Genomic DNA, 20,168 nt, shown 5'->3' with positions numbered 1-20,168 from the left:
CTATAGAGAACCCTAAGGAGTCTACCAAAAAAAAAACCTATTAAATGAATTCAGTGAAGTAGCAGGATACAAAATTAATATTCAGAAGTTGGTTACATTTTTGTATACCAGTATGAACTATTAGAAAAATTAAAACACCATTTATAATTGCATCAAAAATAATAAAATACCGAGGAATCAAATTAACCAAGGAGATAAAAGACCTGTTCGCAGAAAATTGTAAGTCACTGAAAAAAATACAAATAAATGGAAGCATACACCTGTGCTCATGGGTAGAAAGAAATACTACCCAAAGCAATCCATAGATTCAATGCAATCCCTATCAAAATACCAATGGCATTTTTCAGAGAACTAGAATAATTCAAAAATTTATGTGGAAACATAAAAGAACAAAGTTGGAGGTATCATACTACCCGATATCGAATTATATTACAAGGCTACAGTAATCCCTATATGATCAATTAACCTATGACAAAGGAGGAAATAAGATACAATAGGGAAAAGAGAGTCTCTTCAACAAATAGTGTTGAGAAAACTAGACATATTCATGCAAAAAAATGAAACTAGACCACCTTCCATATACAAAAATATATAAGAATATACACCGTATACAAGAATAAACTCCATTTTGAGTTTATTATTCTTGTATAAACTACATTTTGAGTTTATTTTTCTATATTCTTATAAGTCAGCCTGTCAGATTTGCTATCACCAATAAATCAAAAAAGAACAAGTGTTGGTGAGGATGTGAAGAGAACCCTTGTACTGTTGGTGGGACTGCAAACTGCTATAGCCACTGTGGAAAACAGTCAGGAGATTCCTCAAAAAATTAAAAACAGAATTACCTTTTGTCCCAGAAATTGTAATTCTGGGTATTTATCCAAAGAAAATCAAAACACTAGTTTGTAAAGATCTACGCACCCTTGAGTTCACGGCAGCACTATTCACAATGGCCAAGATATAGAAGCAATCTAAGTACCCATCAATAGACAACTAGATAAAGAAATTATGGAATATATGTACGATAGAACATTACTCAGCTATAAAAAGAATAAAATGTTACCATACGCAATGACATGGATAGACCTAGATGGTATTATGCTGAGTGAAATAAGTCAGACAGAGAAAGATAAATACTATATGATTTCTCTTCTATGAAAACAGACTCACAGATACAGAGAACAAACTGGTGATTGCCAGAGGGAAGGCGGATTAGGGGCCTGGGTGAAAAAGGTGAAGGGATGAAGAAGTACAAATCAGTAGCTACAAACGGCCACAGGGATGTTGAGTACAGCAATGGGAACATAGTCAATATTACTGTAATGGCTGTATGTAGTGCCAGATCGGTACGAGAGTAGGCAAGGGGATCACTTCATAAATTATACAAATATCTAACCATTATACTGTATACTAATATAAAATAAAAATAAAAATAATATAAAATAAACATTTTTAAAAAACCTAATATATTCAGCAAGAATGCCAAGAATATTTTCTATTCACCAAAATTACCATTCCCCTGAGGACACAGGGTTATCATAACCGATTTATTTATAACTATAGACGCTAATCTTATTCTACCTCAATAAAAATTTTTTCATTCAACACAATGAAAAACACCATTAATTTTTCTGACCAATATCTACTGAGTAGCTGCCAAGTACCAGACACTGGTCTGGGTACTGAAGATTTAAAAATAAATACCGACATGGACTCTGCCCTTGATAGAAATTTCAGTTTAACAAAGAATATAACCAATTATAATAAGCGAGACAACCATCAGGATAAGGTAAGTGTAGGGTACTAAGAAAACTATGATAGTGACCTAATGCAGACTATAGTAAAGAACCATTTTCCTATTTTTTTTTAATTCTAATCCATTATGGATCAATAGTTTTGTAAGATCATAAATAAACTATTAGAAAAATAAAAGTAAAAAAGGCTTATAAAACAAATCCAAATTAGCCTCAGACCCATACAATTATATTACAGTAATATAGTTAGAATAAACAGGAAAAAAAATTTTCTATAATTATTGCCTGTTTATTCTAATATAGTTAGAAAATATTCTTGGCATTCTTGCTGAATATATTAGGTTTTTAAAAAATGTTTATTTTATATTATTTTTATTTTTATTTTATATTATTCTAATATAGTTAGAATAAACAGGCAATAATTATAGAAAATGGCTGTCACACTAATAAGTCATATGAAGGCTTGACTGGAGAGTTTGCCTTTAAAATCACTCACATGGCTGATGGCAAAGGCCTCAGTTTCTCACTAGCCGCTGGCCAGAAGCCTCAATCCCTCAGTATGCGAACCTCTCCACTGGGCTCTTCACCATATGGCAGCTGGCTTCCAGAGACAAAGTGACAGCGACCGAGATAGCCATTGCAGTTATCTGTTCTACCCTAATCTCCAAAGTGACATACTTTACATTAACCTGTGTTGCAATATAAGGGGATTACACAAGGTGTAAATAACAGGAGAGAGGGCTTCCTAGGGGCTCTCTTGGAGGCTGGCTACCACATTTGTCAGCTGACCTAAACTAGACTGGACTGCTAATAACGCTGCTCACAGAGATAAGGTTCTCTAAACTACATATTTTGTTTAAATAGCACTCATAATAGAGAACTAGTTTCAGTATGCTGACAGATGTATGCTGACAGGAATAGAAGAGATTCTAAAGCAATTTCAGCAACCTCAGGATATTCATTTTTAACTTTTACCCGAAATGCAGAAAACAATGTTTTTCAAAATTTGTCTTCAATCCTTCATTAGTAGCCAGTTCTAATCATTTATCCATCAAAGTCATAGTTAAATCTAAAATAACTTGATGAAAATAAGTAGATACTTGATCTATTAATTTCCTATGCATGGGTTTTCTTTTTATTGAAAATTCAAAATGTCTTATCAAATGTGTAACACTTTACAAATGCACAATGCTAAAATTATTACCAACTTCACTAATAATTGTTACCATATTGTGGAACCCAGCATACCAACAGCAGAAGTTTTCCCCTCAAAATTCTAACATTTCTGCCCTTCGATCTTATATAACAATGAAAACATTTGACATTCCTTCTTTGCGTGAAAGACTAAGATTACCTGGGGGGGGGGGGTGAAAAAAATGAAGCTATCAGAGAAATAAGTCTAATTCACATGTTTAAAAAGCCACGGACCAAACTGGTTTCTTAGTTTGCAAAAAACACTAAGTGTTCATCCTAGTTCAAATACTTTTGTCTGAAAATTTTCCATCAAAAATTACTGTATACCTCAGCATATGATAACAGTTGATTGGTTCAGCTTCCAAATTATCACTTACTCTTTTAAATCCCAAATTTAATGCATTAATATTTAAGTAATTCACAATTTTAATGAACCACTGTTAATTAGCTGATACACCAAGAATACTGTTTAGTTTGGCAAAACTCCAAACCACCTTGGTTGATTTGTTCACCCCTCGAAGTTTCAAATACTTCAGAGCAAGGTGTGTTGGTCAGCGAGGAAGTTAAAATTCTTCCTTCATATCACTGTCATGTTAGCAAAATCAATGTGTTCATCAAATTTTGAGAAAAATTCTTTTGCTATCTTATTTGCTTAAGAATTGGTTTTCTGCATTACTAAACAGTTCCTAAATATATCAACCTATGGTGCTGTTGGAAAGTATTATATGAACTACTACCTTTTTTAGTACAGATTCCTCCAACATCTCGAGGCAAACACCTTTATCTTGTCATTTGTGTGTAGTTTTTAAATGTTAGCAACTTGAAGTGAGACTTTAAAAGACATTCACAGCACTAATGATTACATATGAAATCCTGAAGACCTCCTTCTGTCAACTTAACTGTAATATTTTTTTTCCAAATAATGCATTTGTGGCATGAACATATTTTTGTCATGCCTATTATAAATGCCACTTAAATTTTGATGGTTTTATTGTTTTAGTGGCCAGTATGTCACTGCAAATAACTCACTGTGGTTGTAGCACTTCCCCATCAATTATGGCTAAAAGTTAAAATCAAAATAGGAAAGATAATGCTTCCCAACAAAACTAGTTCCAATTCTTTTGTTCTATATATCTTTGAAATTACTTCCACCATCATCATTTGGTTTACTACTACTGTCACATTCATAAAAGGTATATCTTTTCTTATCAAAAAAGTCTATTAAAGTTTTTCTAATCTTAACTAAATTAGGGTTTAAAAATAAATATAATTTTACTCCCAGATTCAGATAATAGTAACAAGAGCAGAAATTGAAAAAATGAGATTTTTAGTTTTTATTTGCTTGCTTTTATTTTTAATTATTAAATACTTAATTTTTAATTATTTTATTCATAGAACAAGAGTACATCTAATTAAATTTGACAAATCTTCACATTTTCATCAGTTCTTATACATTTTGGGTTACAAATGACTAATATAAAAATATAAAAATAACACATGTACAGCAAAATGTACACTCTTCTCAAGCTCACATGGTATATTCACAGAGACCATACTCTGGGCCATAAAACACACTTTCACAAATTTAAAAGAATAGAAACCATACAATGTCTGCTCTCAGACCACAATAGGATTAAACTAGAAACCAATAATACAAAGATAACTGGAAAATCTTAAAAACACATGGATATTTAAAAACATACTATTAAATTACATGTGGAACAAAGAAAACATCAAGAGAAATTTAAAAATATTTTGAACTAAATGAAAATGAACCCACAACTTAAAATGTGTGGGATGCAGTAAAAGCAGTGCTTAGAGGAAAATTTACAGCACTGAATGCATATATTAGAAGTTTCCACCGTAGGAAACTAAAGAGAGCAAATTAAATCCAAAATAAGCAGAAGAAAATGAAATAATAATAATTAGAGCAGAAATCAATAAAATTGAAAACAATAAACCAATACAGAAAATCGATGAAACCAAAAGCTATTTCTTTTGAAAGATGAATAAAGTCAGTAAGTCTCTAGCCAGGCTAAGAAAGAGAGAAGACACATATTTTAACTACGTGACATAGTATGGAGAAAGTAGAAAGATCAATAGTTGCCTGGAGTTGGGGGAGAGGTAATGGGGCTAGGAATGAATAGTTGGAGCACAGGGGATTCTTAGAACAGTGAAACTACTTTGTAAGAAATCATAATAATGGATACATGTCATTATATATTTGTCCAAACTCGTAGAATGTACTGTAATATAAACTAGAATTTGGGTGATGATGCGTCAATGTAAGTTCATCAGATGTAATAAATGTACCTTTCTGTTGGGACAGTTGGGACATTTCTAACAGGGGAGGCTATGTGTGTTTTGGGGCAGGGGTATAATGGAAATTCCCACTGAGTAATATTCCATTGTACACATGTATCTCCTCTTCTTTACCCATTCATCCACTGATGGACACCCAGGTTGCCTCCATATCCTATTGTAAATAATGCTGTAATGGACATATGGATTCGCATGTCCCTCCAAAGTAGTGTTTTGGGTTTCTTTGAATACCCATGTGATTACTTTATCTCTTGTTACAGGCTTTGCTTTAAAGTCTGTATTGTCTGGTATAAATATTGCTATCCCAGCTTTTTTAAAATTTTGTTTCCATTTTCATGAAATATATTTTTCCATCCATTGGCTTTTAGTTTGTGTGTATCTTTTGATCTTAAGTGAGTCTCTTGTAGGCAGCCTATGTAAGGGTTTTATTTTCTTATCCATTTCACCACCCCATCTTTTGATTGGAGTATTTAATTCTTTTTCATTTGAAGTAATTGTTGATAGATATGTGGTTACTGCCTTTCCTTATTCATATTTTTAATCTTTTTTTTTCTCCTTCTTAAAAAGTCCCTCTAACATTTCTCATAATACTGGTTTGGAGATGATGAACTCATTCAATTTTTTTTTGCCTGAGAAGCTCCTTATCTCTCCTTCCGCTCTAAATGATAACTTTGCTGGGTATAGTCGTCTGGGTTGTAGGTCCTTGCTTTCCATCACGCTGAATATCTTGTGCCCTTGTAGGTAACTGCCTTTCTCTTGCTGCTTTTAAGATTCTTTGTCGTTAACCTTTGGCATTTTAATTATGACATGTCTTGGTGTGGGCCTCTTTTGAGTTCATCTTGTTTGGGACTTTCTGGGTTTGTACGTCTACTTCCTTCATAAGGTTAGGAAAGTTTTCTGTCATTATTTCAACTAGGTTTTCAATCAAAGAATACACCTCTCTCTTCTCTCCTGGTACCCCTATGATGCGAATGTTGTTTGTACGCTTGATATTGTCCCAAAGGCCCCTTGAACTAGCCTCATTTTTTAAAAATTCTTTGTTCTTGTTGCTGTTCTATTTTTTGCTACTCTATCTTCTAAAGTGCTGATCTGATCCTCTGCTTCTAATCTACTGTTGATTCCCTCTAATGTAGTCTTATTTCAGTTACTGTATTCTTCATTTCTGACTGGTTCTTTTTTTATGATTTCTATTTCCATTTTTATGTTTCTATCTTTTTGTTAAAGTTCTCACTGAATACATCTACTCTTCCCATAAATTCACTGTACATCCTTATAACCAGTGTTTTAAACTCTGCATCTAGTAGATTGCTTGTCTCAATTTTATATAGGTTTTTTTCCCTGAAACTTTTTTTCTCTTTCATTTTTGACATGTTTCTTTGTCTCCCCATTTTGACTGTCTCCCTGTGTTTGTTTCCACATATTAGGTAGGACTGCTATGACTTCCAGTCTTAGCAGAGTGTCTTATGTAGTAGGTGACCTGTGGGGCCCCAGGGCAGTGTCCTGAGCCAGGTGCTTCAGGTATGTCCCTTGTATGCATTGTATGTGCCCTCCTATTGTATCTGAGTCTTTGCTGCTGTTTGCATGTCAATGGGAAGGATTGACTCATGGGATGATTAGTTATGAGGAATGGCTGATGACTACAGTGGAGGAGCTGCTGTGCATGGGCTGACTCTATGGAGCAGGATTTACTTTAGCAGGGCTCTGGTGCCTGCCCAGTTTGCCCTTCAGGTGTGTCATCCTCAGATGCACACTGGGTGGTGGTCCAGATAGGTTGGAAGCCAGCCACTCAAGTATGCTGGCCCTGGGGCCTCTGGGAAGGGCTCCAACCACAGTCCAAGTTCAGTCACAGCCTGTGCACCCTGCCAGGGGCCACCTGGAATGAGCCACCAAGCATGTAGATAGGTGCCACCCACACTGGGCTTGGAAGTACCCTGAGAAGTTAAACTGCAAATCAAGGCCAGCTGTTGCTAGTGCCAGGCTTGGGGCTGCTCAGCAAGAGGTATTACTGTGCACCCTGAGGCCAGATGCTGTTTGTTTGGGTTTTTTGAACCTTTGAGAGATTTTAGGAAAGTCCATAGCATGAGCCAAGATAGGCTGTTGGTACGAAAAAGCCAATGGAAGTAGCTTCCTGCAAATTGGATGGGGTGGGGTCTCAAGGAATCTCCACGGCTGGGACGACCAGTGTTAGCCACGTTGATGGAACCTCAGATATGATGGCCACCTGTTTCTGCAGGCCAGCAGTGGAAGACTCAACAAAGAAACAATGGATTCTTTTGGCACTTCTGTCTGGGAGAAAGATGCCTCTCCAACCCTCGCCCTAAAGCCAGCCAACTCAGTTCCTCCCCATATGTCACTGGCAGCCCCACAAGCTGCTACCCCAATGCTGGAATGCAGAGCTATTGAGTCCATCACCATGGAAGACCCTTTAAGAGGAACTCCTAAGCCTCCAGCAGCCCTCTATTTAACTCAGCCACAATCTCCACTGGTTTTCGCAGCTGGAAGTTGTGGGGACTTCTCTTCCCAGCACTGAAACCCTGAGCCAAGGAGCCGAGTGTGGGACTGGCAGCCCTTGCTCCTCAGGGATGACTTCCCCGGCCAATCAATCCCTCCCAATTTTTAATGGCCACTCACAGGTGTGGTACCAGTTTGTTCCACAGCCCACCCTTCTTACCAGTCTCGAGATGGCTTCTTATGTATGTCCTTAGTTATAGGACTCTGTTCAGTTGGACTTCAAGTGATTCTCAATAATGGGTGTTCTTACAGTTTACAGTCTTGAGAGGAGGCAAGCACAGCATTTATCTACTCTGCTACCTTAACTATAATATTTTCAATGAAAGTATAATTAAATGTGCTTCAACACTTTTTAGGATCTTATTTTATTACTGTGACGCAGAAATTCAAAGAGATAGTTCTAAGATAAATTTGAATATTTGATTTTTATGGCTATCAAAGCAGAAAGAGATGCCTCACAATAAGAATTAATTTTTTAAAAAAGTGTGACTCAAAACTCCAAAATCAGCTTAAATTTTTTTCTATTTATAAGAACAGATCTGATTTTGTGTATCTTGCTAAGTGAACAACCATGTGATGATCTTTGTATTTATATACTTGGTTTGATATTCTCTTTAAATCTCCACCCGCCAGGCTTATCCACTTTGTATTAGATAATTCATAAATCCATTTAAACAGTCAAATTACAGTATTGTGCAATATTCAGAAAATGAACAAAGCATGCTTCCTTCCAGATACCTCCAGTACCAAATGACCATCTGACATACTGAGCAAGGGTGTAATGAGTTAACAACTAGTACATAGTACTAGTGACTAAGTACAAATGTCTTAGTACTTTCCAGATTAAAAAGTAAATAAGTCTTAACATTTTCGTTCTGCATCCTAACATCATCTTATGCATCACCATACCTTGAAGACTAGTGCACATATCATTTAAAGGTCATGGTAAGCCATTAAAGCAGAGTAAGTGACAGAACCATTTTAACAAAATGCAATGGAAATGAGCAAACTGGAGGAAGAGAGCCGCATTTGTAAGCTATTATAATCATTTATCTAGGTAAAGATATGATGGTGTGTTGGCACTGGTGATACGCAGGACATAAATCAACGAGTCTTAGTAAATGACTAAATGTATGTGAAGTAGTGAAAAAAAAAAGGGGTCATAAACAATGTCCAGATTTCTGGCTTGAGCAAGAGCGAATTTTGATGTCAACTACTAAAATCCATCAAGTTTCACAAGTTTGCTTTTGAACATGCTGAGTTTAGGGAGCTTCTGTGATATCTAAAAGTAAGTATTTAAAAGCTATTGGCCATACATGGATAGAGCTAATGCTATGGAGCCATCAGCATATGTATACATAGAAAATGAAATCAAGGGAGTAAAGAAAATTTCTGGCAGAAATACACAGAACAAAAAGAGAATAAAGTCTCAGATAGAGAGCTGACTAACATCAACACATAAAGAACAAATACAGGAAAGGAAAAACTACAAATAAGACTGGGAAAGACTGACAAAATATTAGGAAGAAAATCAAGAGTAAGGTATCACTGAAACCATATCATATTAAACAAGAGCATTAGAACTATTTTAAAAGCTCTCTTTTTACGTAAAAAAAAATCTAATTCTATGTACCGCCAACAAGATTCCTCAAATAGAAACCACGATGTTGACGAATATGAAGAAACAAAACCCAGAAATATGACTATTCCTTAATAACTTGGTATCTGATTAAAAGCCTAAAATCATATCTCAAAAAGTTTAACTTATTAACAATTTTAAAAATCCTTCATATTAGGTTTGTTAATACATAAGTGATACTATTATACAAATTCAAAACAAGTAATAATTATTGGAAAGCAAACTTAGTGCTTTATCTCCATTCATATTGTTTGTAAGGAATACTGTCCTAATTATGAATAACTGTGTTACTTGATCTTATTGCCAAATTTAGCTCTGTTTATTCTAAAAACAAAAATGTTTTTAACTTATTTTGAGGGCCAGATGTATACAATACAAAATACCCAGAGTAAAAGATTATTTCATTAACTCCAAAAAGTTTGTAACATTCTACTTAGGAATTTGTTAACACAAATCTCTAACTAATAAGATTCCAAAAAGAATCCCTTTCTGCCTATAGCTATAAAAATATAACTATAATGTTCAGAAAAAGGAAAAAAAAATAAAAAATAGTACCACAAAGATAAATACCACCATTTACTGGAAGTTTCTCCCCTACGCTGGGAATTTTCACATCTTCTGTGGAAAAACCAGGTGGTGTTATGTGAGAGAATAAAAACTGTTTTTCTAAACTATCACTGAGGGTAAGATTGACAGCATTATGAGATTATAGCCAGAGGAATTTTCCACTAAAATAGAAACTTTAAAGCTTAGCAACTGCAAGAAATTCAAAACTCATGAATAAAATTCTAGTCTAGAATGGATATCAAATATTTACAAGTATTGGATAAATCATGAAATTCCTAAGTAACCAAAGAATACATAATTGGTTTTTATATTTTTAATAGAGGGCTCAACTCCCATTCCTTAAAACAGCCCCTTACTCTGTGCAGGTTTTCTCTCTCTTCTTGCACACACAAACACACGTTGTTTAGCAACAACTGAAGATCAAAATCAGTTCATACTCTCTATTAAAATTGTGATACGTTTACTTTAGGAAATGAAAAATATAAATCAATATCTCTAGTAATCCCACCAACAAAGAGTTAAGTACTGACAAACATTTTATTATAAAATAGTAGTTCTTAATCTTGTTGAATACACAGATCCCTTTGAAAATCTGATGAAAAAATATAGCTCTTCTCCCATATTAAATAAACATTATATTCTTTTACATAGAATTTTAGCATTTCATCAAGATTTCAAGTTAAGAACCACTTTGTAATATTACGTCAGACTTTGTTTTGTATTTTACTTTTGCTAATATGCTCTCCCTCTTCCTATTTAACATAAATAGATATAATTTTCCTATATAATTAATGATTTTCAACAGCATCAGTCTAATGACTGCATTATAATTGTTTATATTAATGTTATAGCTTATTACTTATTTCATTATAAATTTAATTTTCTCTAAGTTAGGGGCTATCATACAGGCTCATTTCTGGTATAATAAATACAGTGAACTATCCAAAAGAGACAATTATCTCATCAAATATACCTGGTTACTCAAATTTCACTAACTGAGAGCGAGACAAAACGAATTCAAAAAATGAAACATCCTTCCACACCAGATGTAAGAACTAAAATTATACACTCATTATTATCTTAACATTTATCACCCAGTCAATATCTTGCACCTCAAAACTATTAAATAAATATTTGACATAAACATTCATTTTTGTTTTTTCAGAAAAATCTACAACTAAGCAATATGAAAAATTTCTGGTTACTAAGAATGAAAAGGAATCAAACAAAAACTTACACATAGATTGTTCACAGCATATTATATTATATATTTTAATATAATTCACATCGGCCAGAAAGTGGAAACAACTGATGATTAAACAAAATGTGGTATATCCGGGCATGCTACAATATGGATAAATCTTAAAAAACATTGTGCTATATGATAGAAGCCATATTAAAAGGCCACAATATTGTCTGAATCCATTTATATGAATTATTCAGCATATGCAAATCTATAAATACAGCCGAGTAGACAGCAGAGTATTTGATTCTAAAGACTGAGGGAAAGGAAAATTGGGGGTTGACTGCTGAATGGGTATGACATTTCCCTTTTTTTGGTGGTGGGGTTAGTTCTGGAACTAGATAATGGTAATGGTTGTATAACACTGTCAGCGTACTAAAAACCACTGAACTGTAGATTTTCAAAAGATGAATTTTATGATGTCTGAATTGCATCTCAATAAAGCTCTTAAAAAAGAGAATATAGTGTTTAAATTAGTGGTTAATTTCCAAGGAAATATAATACATAAAATATACTTACAAATAAATCTGCATCAAATATTATTGCATAAATTCTTTCATGATTATGAAGATACTTTAGATCTTTTTAGACCCTCAAAATCATAAAAGTTATTTTCTGATACTGCATTGTAGTTAGAACAAAGTAAAGTAATTCCTGATACTGCATTGTAGCTAGAACAAACTGAGTAGACTCTGTGAAATCCATGGCCACATATGCAAAAGTTACTTTTCAAAAAAAAAAAAAACAAAACAGTAACAAAAAAACCAAACCTATGTTACTGGTACCTTCCAGTTACTTTAAGTCAAAATAAGTGAAATCAAACTATGAATCATTCTACATTCCACCCATACCAAATTAATACTTACTGAGGTAAAGCTATATATGCTAACAAAATCAGCCCATTAATATCTGCCTGATCACACACAAGTCATTAAACTTCACTGTGCCTTAGTTTCATCTGTAAAATGGAGATAATGAAATATCTCCTTCTATTAGAGAATTAACTGAATTAACATGTATGAAAAGTACTTTGACTATTGTCTGGTACATAATAAGTACTACATAAATCTTAGCTAATATTAACATCAAAAAAAAAAGTTCACAAATCCTCAAGGAAGAATTCAGTCCACAAAATGTACCAGTATCTCAATTATTAAGTTATCATTTTGTGACTTTCATGTCCATTTGCAAAATCTGTTAATCAGAAGAGTTACAGCTATTGTATGCCTTATAGTATTTGGTAAAATACAGAACATGCTGGCAATCTAGAAATAGAAGATCTTGAGAAGGATTAAGTTTCTTTCAAAAAGTTCACATATAGCTCAAGAAGACTACTGTCTTTTTAACGACTGAGTGATATATTTGGTCTTCTTGAGTCTAAAATTCTTACCTTTAAAGAATTTGGCTGATTTTTTTGGTTTAACACCCAGACCAACAAACCAAGGAACTTTCTTGTGACTCAGTGGATCTCCAAACATATATACAAACACGAAGTTCTGGTTTTTAAACAATGGTTATATAGAAACTTTATGTAGAAAAAAGGTAACAGCTGTTACACCACCTTAAATCTTTGCATGAAATATGTTTCTAAATTACCCACCTTCCAAACAAATAATTTGAGTCCATTTAATCTCCTATGAAAGCATAAGAATCAAATGATGACTAAAGGTTTGAGCTTCTTGGTATCTTAGCTCAAAAACAACATCTTTTAAAAGTGATTCTTGTCTTTTTTTCACATGAAGTGTCAAAAGGAGGTTTTCTTGGAATTGGACGGGAAGTTCTAACACCACATGTAGGTAGGTGGCTGTAGCTCACAATGAGGTAAGCTGGTAGATGTTTTGTGTATTCCTCTGTGGCTTGGTTGAGGTGGTTAACAGTTCTCTGGATTTACCTAGTGTTTCTCATGAACAAAATTGTGCATAAGCAAACCAAAAATTTGTGTTATAGTCAAATTAATCCCTAATGTATCAATTGGGACAAAATAAATTTTTCAAAACAAGAATTATAGGCAGCACTGACTTTGGAAGAGAATGTTGGCCCTTAAGGAAAAGAGTCATAGTCGCATTTTATCAAAATAAAGAATAAAGAAACTATTGGGGGGGGGGAGGAACCAAAAAACAAATGAAAAAGGATATTATATATCCCCAAACACAGTTACAGTGAGGATCTCTAGTATATTTATGCTACGCTTCATTGAAAGGGAGAAAAGAAGATTGCTCAGATGATATCAGCTATTCTCCATACATCTTAAAACAAAAGTTGAAGGTACTCATCTTATGTTAACTAAGGAGCAAACCAGAATACAAAATTTTATGTCCACTATGCTCTCAGTCATACAAATACAAAGCTTAGAAAAACAAACTGGAAGTGAAAATTTTAAATGTTAACAGTGACTGACTTGAGTGGTAAAGTTACAAGTAGGTTTTTCCAATCCAAATATTCAATAGAAGAATTGTTTTTAAAATGAAGAAAACAATTTTTAAGTTGTATAAAAATTTACTCTGATCATTTTTAATAATTGCAAAGGAATTATAAGGGAAGAAAAGTCCTGATAAAGGAGTACAATAATAACATGAAACATTATAAATTTGAAATAGGACTTTGCACCTATGTATTGACGAAGATAACGTTAATTCTTTCTAATAGTCATATCCTGATATGTCCAATGCTCTTTATAAAAACAAAAACTTCCCTCCCTTATAACCTAAAAGACTTAAAACCTCAAAAATTTTAGAAACCATTTCCTCTCTTGTTAATTAATATCTGTTTAGAGGTAATGTGATATAATAAAGAGTTCAGAGAACTAAAGCCTTTTTCCTCATTTTAGAAAGAAGATGCCTGTCTGGCTGACTAATTGGGTCTACTGCTAAGTAAGGTATGTGAAGGTACTTTGCATATCATTAAAAGCTATATAAAGGTATATAAAGGTAGCCTATTAATGTTACTGTAGGAAAGAATGACTTAGAAGCACTTATGATTTTGTATGTTACTTAATAACTAATACTGTACTAAAAATATTCATAAAAACAAAAGGACCAGTTAATTACAATATGAGAATATAATTTAGTATCTGTCTTAACTTGCTTCCCATGTTTTTTAAATCAATGCCATTCCTAATGGTTAAATTATATGCTTTAAATAAGAATGGTAAATTATACACTTTAGTTAATCCTGCTCTTTGCAAATCATTCAGAACTGTCTTATCCTTTTTTTTTTTTAATGTATGATGGTTTTATTTAAATATCATATCAAGCAGGGTATCCTACAGCCACACATCTAACAACCTATGTCTTGCATTTAAATTTTTTTTATTTTAATCAATGCATTATAAACTTAAGTGAATATTCTATTAAGGAAATTTTGGGGGAAAAAAATTCATGACTTTGGATCCATCTTTCTTAAGTCTCAAATTTCAGAAATTTCATGATCCCCACTCCTCCAAATACATCCAGCTCTCCATATCTGAGGGTTTCGTTTCACAAATTCAAACAATAGCGAATGAAAATTAATCAGAAAAAATATTACATTGTTGCTAACATGTCCTGTGTAGTTAGACCTACGATGATTGCTCTACACTGAACATGTAGACTTTTTTCTTCCCATTATTCCCTAAACAATACAGATAACAACTATTTATATGGCATTTACATTGTACTAGGTTTAAATAATCTAGACATGATTAAAGTATACAGGAGAATGTGTATAAGTTTATGTAAGGGTCTTGAGCACCCCCAAATTTTGGTATCCACGTGGTGTCCTGGAACCAATCCCCTGCATATACTAAGGGACGACTGTAGTTCCTCAAAGTTATTTAAACATGTTTTTAAAAAAAGGGAATCAGTGAATACATCAAATGTGTTCTAAATAAGAGCCGATTCGATAAAATATAGTAGTCTCCCTTACCCTCAATTTCACCTTTTGCGGTTTTGGTCACCTGTGGTCAGTCACGTTCTCAACATATTAAATGGAAAATTCCATAAACAATTCATAAGCTTTAAATTTCAAGCCATTCTAAGTAGTGTGATAAAATCTCGTGTCATCCAGGATGTGACTCATCCCTTTGTTCAGTGTATCCACTCTATGGACACCACTTGCCCACCCCGTTAGTCATTCAGTAGCCTTCTCAGTTATGAGAGCAACTGTCGAGGTATCACAGTGTTTATGTTCAAATAACACTTAATTTACTTAATAATGGCCCCGAAGCACAAGAGTAGTGATGCTGCCAATTCGGATATGCAATAGAGAAGTCATAAAGAGCGTGCTAAGAATCGTCAGGTCAATAGTAGTCCAATGCTACGTCATAATACCTACATCATTCAACTCACTTCATCTCATCACGTAGGCACTGTATCATCTTATATCATCATGAGAAGGATGAGTACAGGGATGAGTACAGTACAAAAAGATATTCTGAGAAACCGCATTCACATAACTTTTATTTTATATATTGTTATAATTATTCTATTTCATTAGCAGTTATTATTGTTAATCTCTTAATTGTGTCTAATTTATAAATTGAACTTTATCACAGGTATGTAAGTACAGGAGGAAACATAGTATAGATTGGGTTCAGTATTCATGGTTTCAGGCATCTCCCAGGGGGTCCTGGAATGTAACCCCTGTAGATAAGGTGGGATTACTATATAGCATAACTAGAGAGAATACATAATACACTCAATGCTCAAAAAAAGCACATTGATAGTTGTGAAAAAAATATGAAATATTTAATTCACAATTTATAACAGCACATATACAAACTTGTCTTGTGGGTGCTTGCACCTTCTAATGACTTTTTAAGAGTTTGTCTAGCTGTACATATTTCATGAGTTATTTGGTTAGTAACAATATCTCCTAACAAATGATGCCAATTTCTATCCTTTAGCCCATTCTTTTATTTTGATCCCCATTTGTCAGCAGATACCATCACCAAGAAATATCCATGCTTCAGTCATTGCTACAACTTGCTGATAGATTAATAAAAATAATAAACTGTACAGTATAATAAATCTGATATACAGCACAATGAATTCCTCTAGATGTAGAATTGATAATTTCAGGTACATATACTAGGTCTTATGTTTTTTGTAAATATTCTTTTGTTTTCTTTTTATACAATATTCCAAATACAAGTTGCTGCGAGTCAGTGAATAATGATTAGAAACTTAAAAAAATTTCTTGTCTTACAACACTGTTAAACAGAGCTAAAGTTTTAAAAGCTGAAAAGCAGCAAACCACATGCTCTAGGCTATGAAAATTTTTAAAACATACAAGTATACAAATAGGTCACAAAATAATGTTCTAAAAAGCTTAAAAATACAAACGTACACCATGGAAAACCAAGTTTCTTCCTGATTTAACACTGATATGTAAACAGATTCTGATGAGAATTTATAAGAAAATTATTTCCCTACTGATGCTAACTAATTAAAGAATACAAATCTGATGTATGATGTCAGATGGGTACTAAATTGAGGCGATCACTTCATAGGGTATATAAATATCTAATCACTGAAATTAATGTCAACTGTGAAAAATAAATTTAAAAAAATAAAAATCTGAAAAATGCCAATCATAATTTATGGTTTATTATTTAATAAGAACTAAACATGTATAATTCAATTCATACAACAAACTTGACAAGTTACTTAAGTCTGTCTTTATTCCGCAACCCAAAACTGATGGTAAAAACTTTTGGTTTGAGAATGTGGCCTGAAAATAGGCCAAATCACAGCTATTTGACTGGCAATGATTTCTTGCGAGAGAAAAGAGATTCTTCCCAGTTTACACTATTCACGTTATGTAAAAATTACTAAGCAATGTATAAATGTTAGAAGCTTCAATCACAAGTTTCATTATACTTAAATCAAAATTACTCAGAAATGCAAACAAAAGCAGCAGCAAACATGTTCAACTAGAGAAATTTCAAACTGACTTATTATCTTAGCCTTCTTATTTCTTTCTACCACTAATAGATACTATGGCCCATGGTAAAAATTCAAAACTGAATTATATTTATATGTAACTTATTTAAAATTAGAGCTCCTCTTAATCAGTTTTATCTTAGATGGAATACAATAACCAAAACTTTTAACCTAATACTTTAAACTTTAACATAATAGAGAAAAACGAAGGTCTCATATGTATAAAACTAGGTAGATGGTTTTGGGGCAAGCATATAGATTCTGGAGTCAAGTGGCCTGAGTTCAAATCTAGCTTCTGCTGTTGACTAGCTTTGCAACCCCAGTGAAATTATTCTACTTCTTCAATCCCACTTCCCTCATCTAGTAAATGAAAGTAAATATTGTACCTTATAAGAAAATTTCAAGAACTGAATGAGATCTCTATGTAAAGCACCTTGACATTATAAGCAATTGGTAAGATTTGTAATTATTCTATGATTACTAGCCCAAGTATGACCACACCTTCTCCAACTTTTATGGCTTCAACGGGAAAGCGGCAAACTAATATCCCAAGAATCTCCATTAAACAGCTTCTCATATGTAATTCTAATTTTATTCCTATACATGTGTACACACACTCAAAACACTTTTCCTGGTAAAAGCATCACTAATTGTGTAGAGGTGGTACTATGGACTTGCTATGGTCTGAACGTTTGTGTCTCCCCAAAATTTGTATACTGAAAACCTAATGGCCAATAGGGGAGGTGGGGCCTTTGGGAGGTACTTAGGTCATGAAGGTAGAATCCTCATAAATGGAATTAGTGCTCTTGTAAAAGAGACCCCAAAGAGCTCCCATGCCCCTTCCACCATGTGAGGAGAGGGCAAGAAGTTGTCAGTCTGCAAGCTGGAAGAGGGCCTTGAACAGAAACTGACCAAACTGACACTCTGGTCTCTTGACTTTTCAGCCTCCAGAACTGTGAGAAAATAAATTTCTGCTAAGCCTGACTATCTATGGTGTTTTGTTATAATAGCCCAAGGTGACAAACAGGTATGTTTTCAATGTTTAAATACATAAGGGAAAATGATTCTAAGATTTTATTTTGCTAAGTTCATCAGGCCCATACAAATCCATGGTGTGCGCAGTTTTCAAAGGCTAAAATGTATGTTAGAATAAGTTATGGTTAGACAGACAGTACACTCTTGCCTACAGTGTAATTTATTTTTAAAAGCACAGATTAAGGCTTCTTCTTATTCAAAAAGCTGCTTGAAACAGTTCTAGTTAGTTAAGCCACGGTGAGACAGACATTACACTCATGTCTACGCTATGCTGTAAGTCATAACTTAAGCATTCTTACCTTTTGTATCTGCCTGAAACTGTTCTAGATGGCTCCTGTGAGGCAAAAAAAAAAAAAAAAAGGCATATCAGTTTGGGTGTTATGTGTAAACATACAATTCCAGATTATATACAACAGTTGATACAGAATGTCTAATTTTAAATGGAATTAATTTGGAACAATTATCATTACTTTTAAAAATTCACACTGCTGGTCAAACAACATAAGGCTATATCTGATTGTTAGATAAAACAAATCACTTTTTTAAATTATATTTTTAATTTAGAAGTATTTTAAAGGCTCAGAAAATGAAAGAAAGGAGCATCTTTCATTGACCATCAGCTTTAAATATTTTTTAAAGTCACTGAAAGTTTAAAGATACAACAACTGTAATTCCTTCCAGTCTTTTTTGTCCTCAATTTTAAAAAAGTTACAATTCACCATATATATAATTATTGCTTATTTTTAAGACAGCTAAAAATCAAAATTGAGAAAGTATTTTTAATGCTGATTCTAAACAACAAAAAAGATTGATGAACATTAACATTAATCATTAAGTGGGGAAATTATTACCTTGCCACTAACCAGTTATTTCTGTTCAGTCTTTTAATAGCCCAGTTCTCCAAATAATTTTGCAGTATTATTTTAATAAAACTGGTCAAAATCAAATAGTAAGTCTTTTAAAAAGCTGGTTGTAACTTTTTTCTAGTTAATCACTAGAAGTCTTCAAGAGAGAGCCTACAATTAAATAATTTCTGATATGATTAAAAACAGGAATAAACTTCCTTTATAAGATGCCCAGATTCTAAATAAATGACTACATGGGTCAATAAAGCACATATCAATGTGGAGAAACAGTACAACAAACCATATGGTTAAGAGTAAAACATATCTAAGTTCCAACTAGATAGGCCACTCTATAGCTATGAGACAAGTACATTGTTTAACTTTTATCAGTCTCGGTTTCCTTATCTCTACAACAGGAATATCAATGTCTATTTTATTGGGTTGTTGTGGAGATTAAACATCATAAGTGAATAAAACAATCAGCTCAGGTCCTTTAAAATTAACTGTAGAAAATAACCAGGTGACAGGATAATAGAAGTATTCATGTCTGTGGACTTGACCCTTTACTTAACATTCTGGGAAGCCATGCTTTGACAGTTGGTTCAAAATCATTTTAATCCTCCCCCGGGCACCAGTCATACTTACAACAGGGACAGCAACTAAAGATTAACAAGTAAACTTACAGAGATTCTTATCTGCCTGTCATTAAAGTGGCAGCCCCTAAAGATGAGGCAGTTGAATCTTTGTACACTAAATAGGTAAAATAGATTCCTAGTTACAAAAATATGAAATCTCTAGTGAATAACGAAGAATATACTTTCTAAAACCTATTTTTTAAATTATTTTTGATACCATAATAACTAAATTAAAATGTTTAATCACTGATCATGTAGGTAAAGTGGAAATGTTAAGCTTATGTGTATCTACTCAAGATACATTAAATACAGATAATAATTTCATGTGAATTTACACCCTTGAAATTTCACAAATATTTCAACTAACATTATTTTATAAAGGATTTTTATATAAAATTTCCTAATTTTATTCTATATGAACTAAAATTAAGGTATATTACTTAAATTTTATCTAAATATTCATTTAAAAAATGCTAATAATGCCCTAAGTTCCAAAACATCG

The 20,168-nt window shown here is 33.2% G+C and overlaps 1 protein-coding gene across 2 annotated transcripts in view; it reads right to left on the bottom strand.

Moving 5' to 3' along the window:
- PAWR (pro-apoptotic WT1 regulator) overlaps nucleotides 1–20,168 on the bottom strand; it is a 93,863-nt gene that overhangs the window by 13,264 nt on the left and 60,431 nt on the right. For both annotated transcript variants that reach the window (XM_036236724.1, XM_036236725.1), the window contains exon 4: nucleotides 18,486–18,520. In XM_036236724.1, the coding sequence (XP_036092617.1) occupies nucleotides 18,486–18,520 (35 nt within the window). The remainder of the gene's footprint in view (nucleotides 1–18,485; nucleotides 18,521–20,168) is intronic.

Source organism: Rousettus aegyptiacus, unplaced genomic scaffold (assembly GCF_014176215.1).
Source record: "Rousettus aegyptiacus isolate mRouAeg1 unplaced genomic scaffold, mRouAeg1.p scaffold_m13_p_2, whole genome shotgun sequence".
Taxonomy (NCBI): Eukaryota; Metazoa; Chordata; class Mammalia; order Chiroptera; family Pteropodidae; genus Rousettus; species Rousettus aegyptiacus.
The sequence above is the reverse complement of the archived record's forward strand: the minus strand, read 5'-3'. Positions and strand labels throughout refer to the sequence as shown.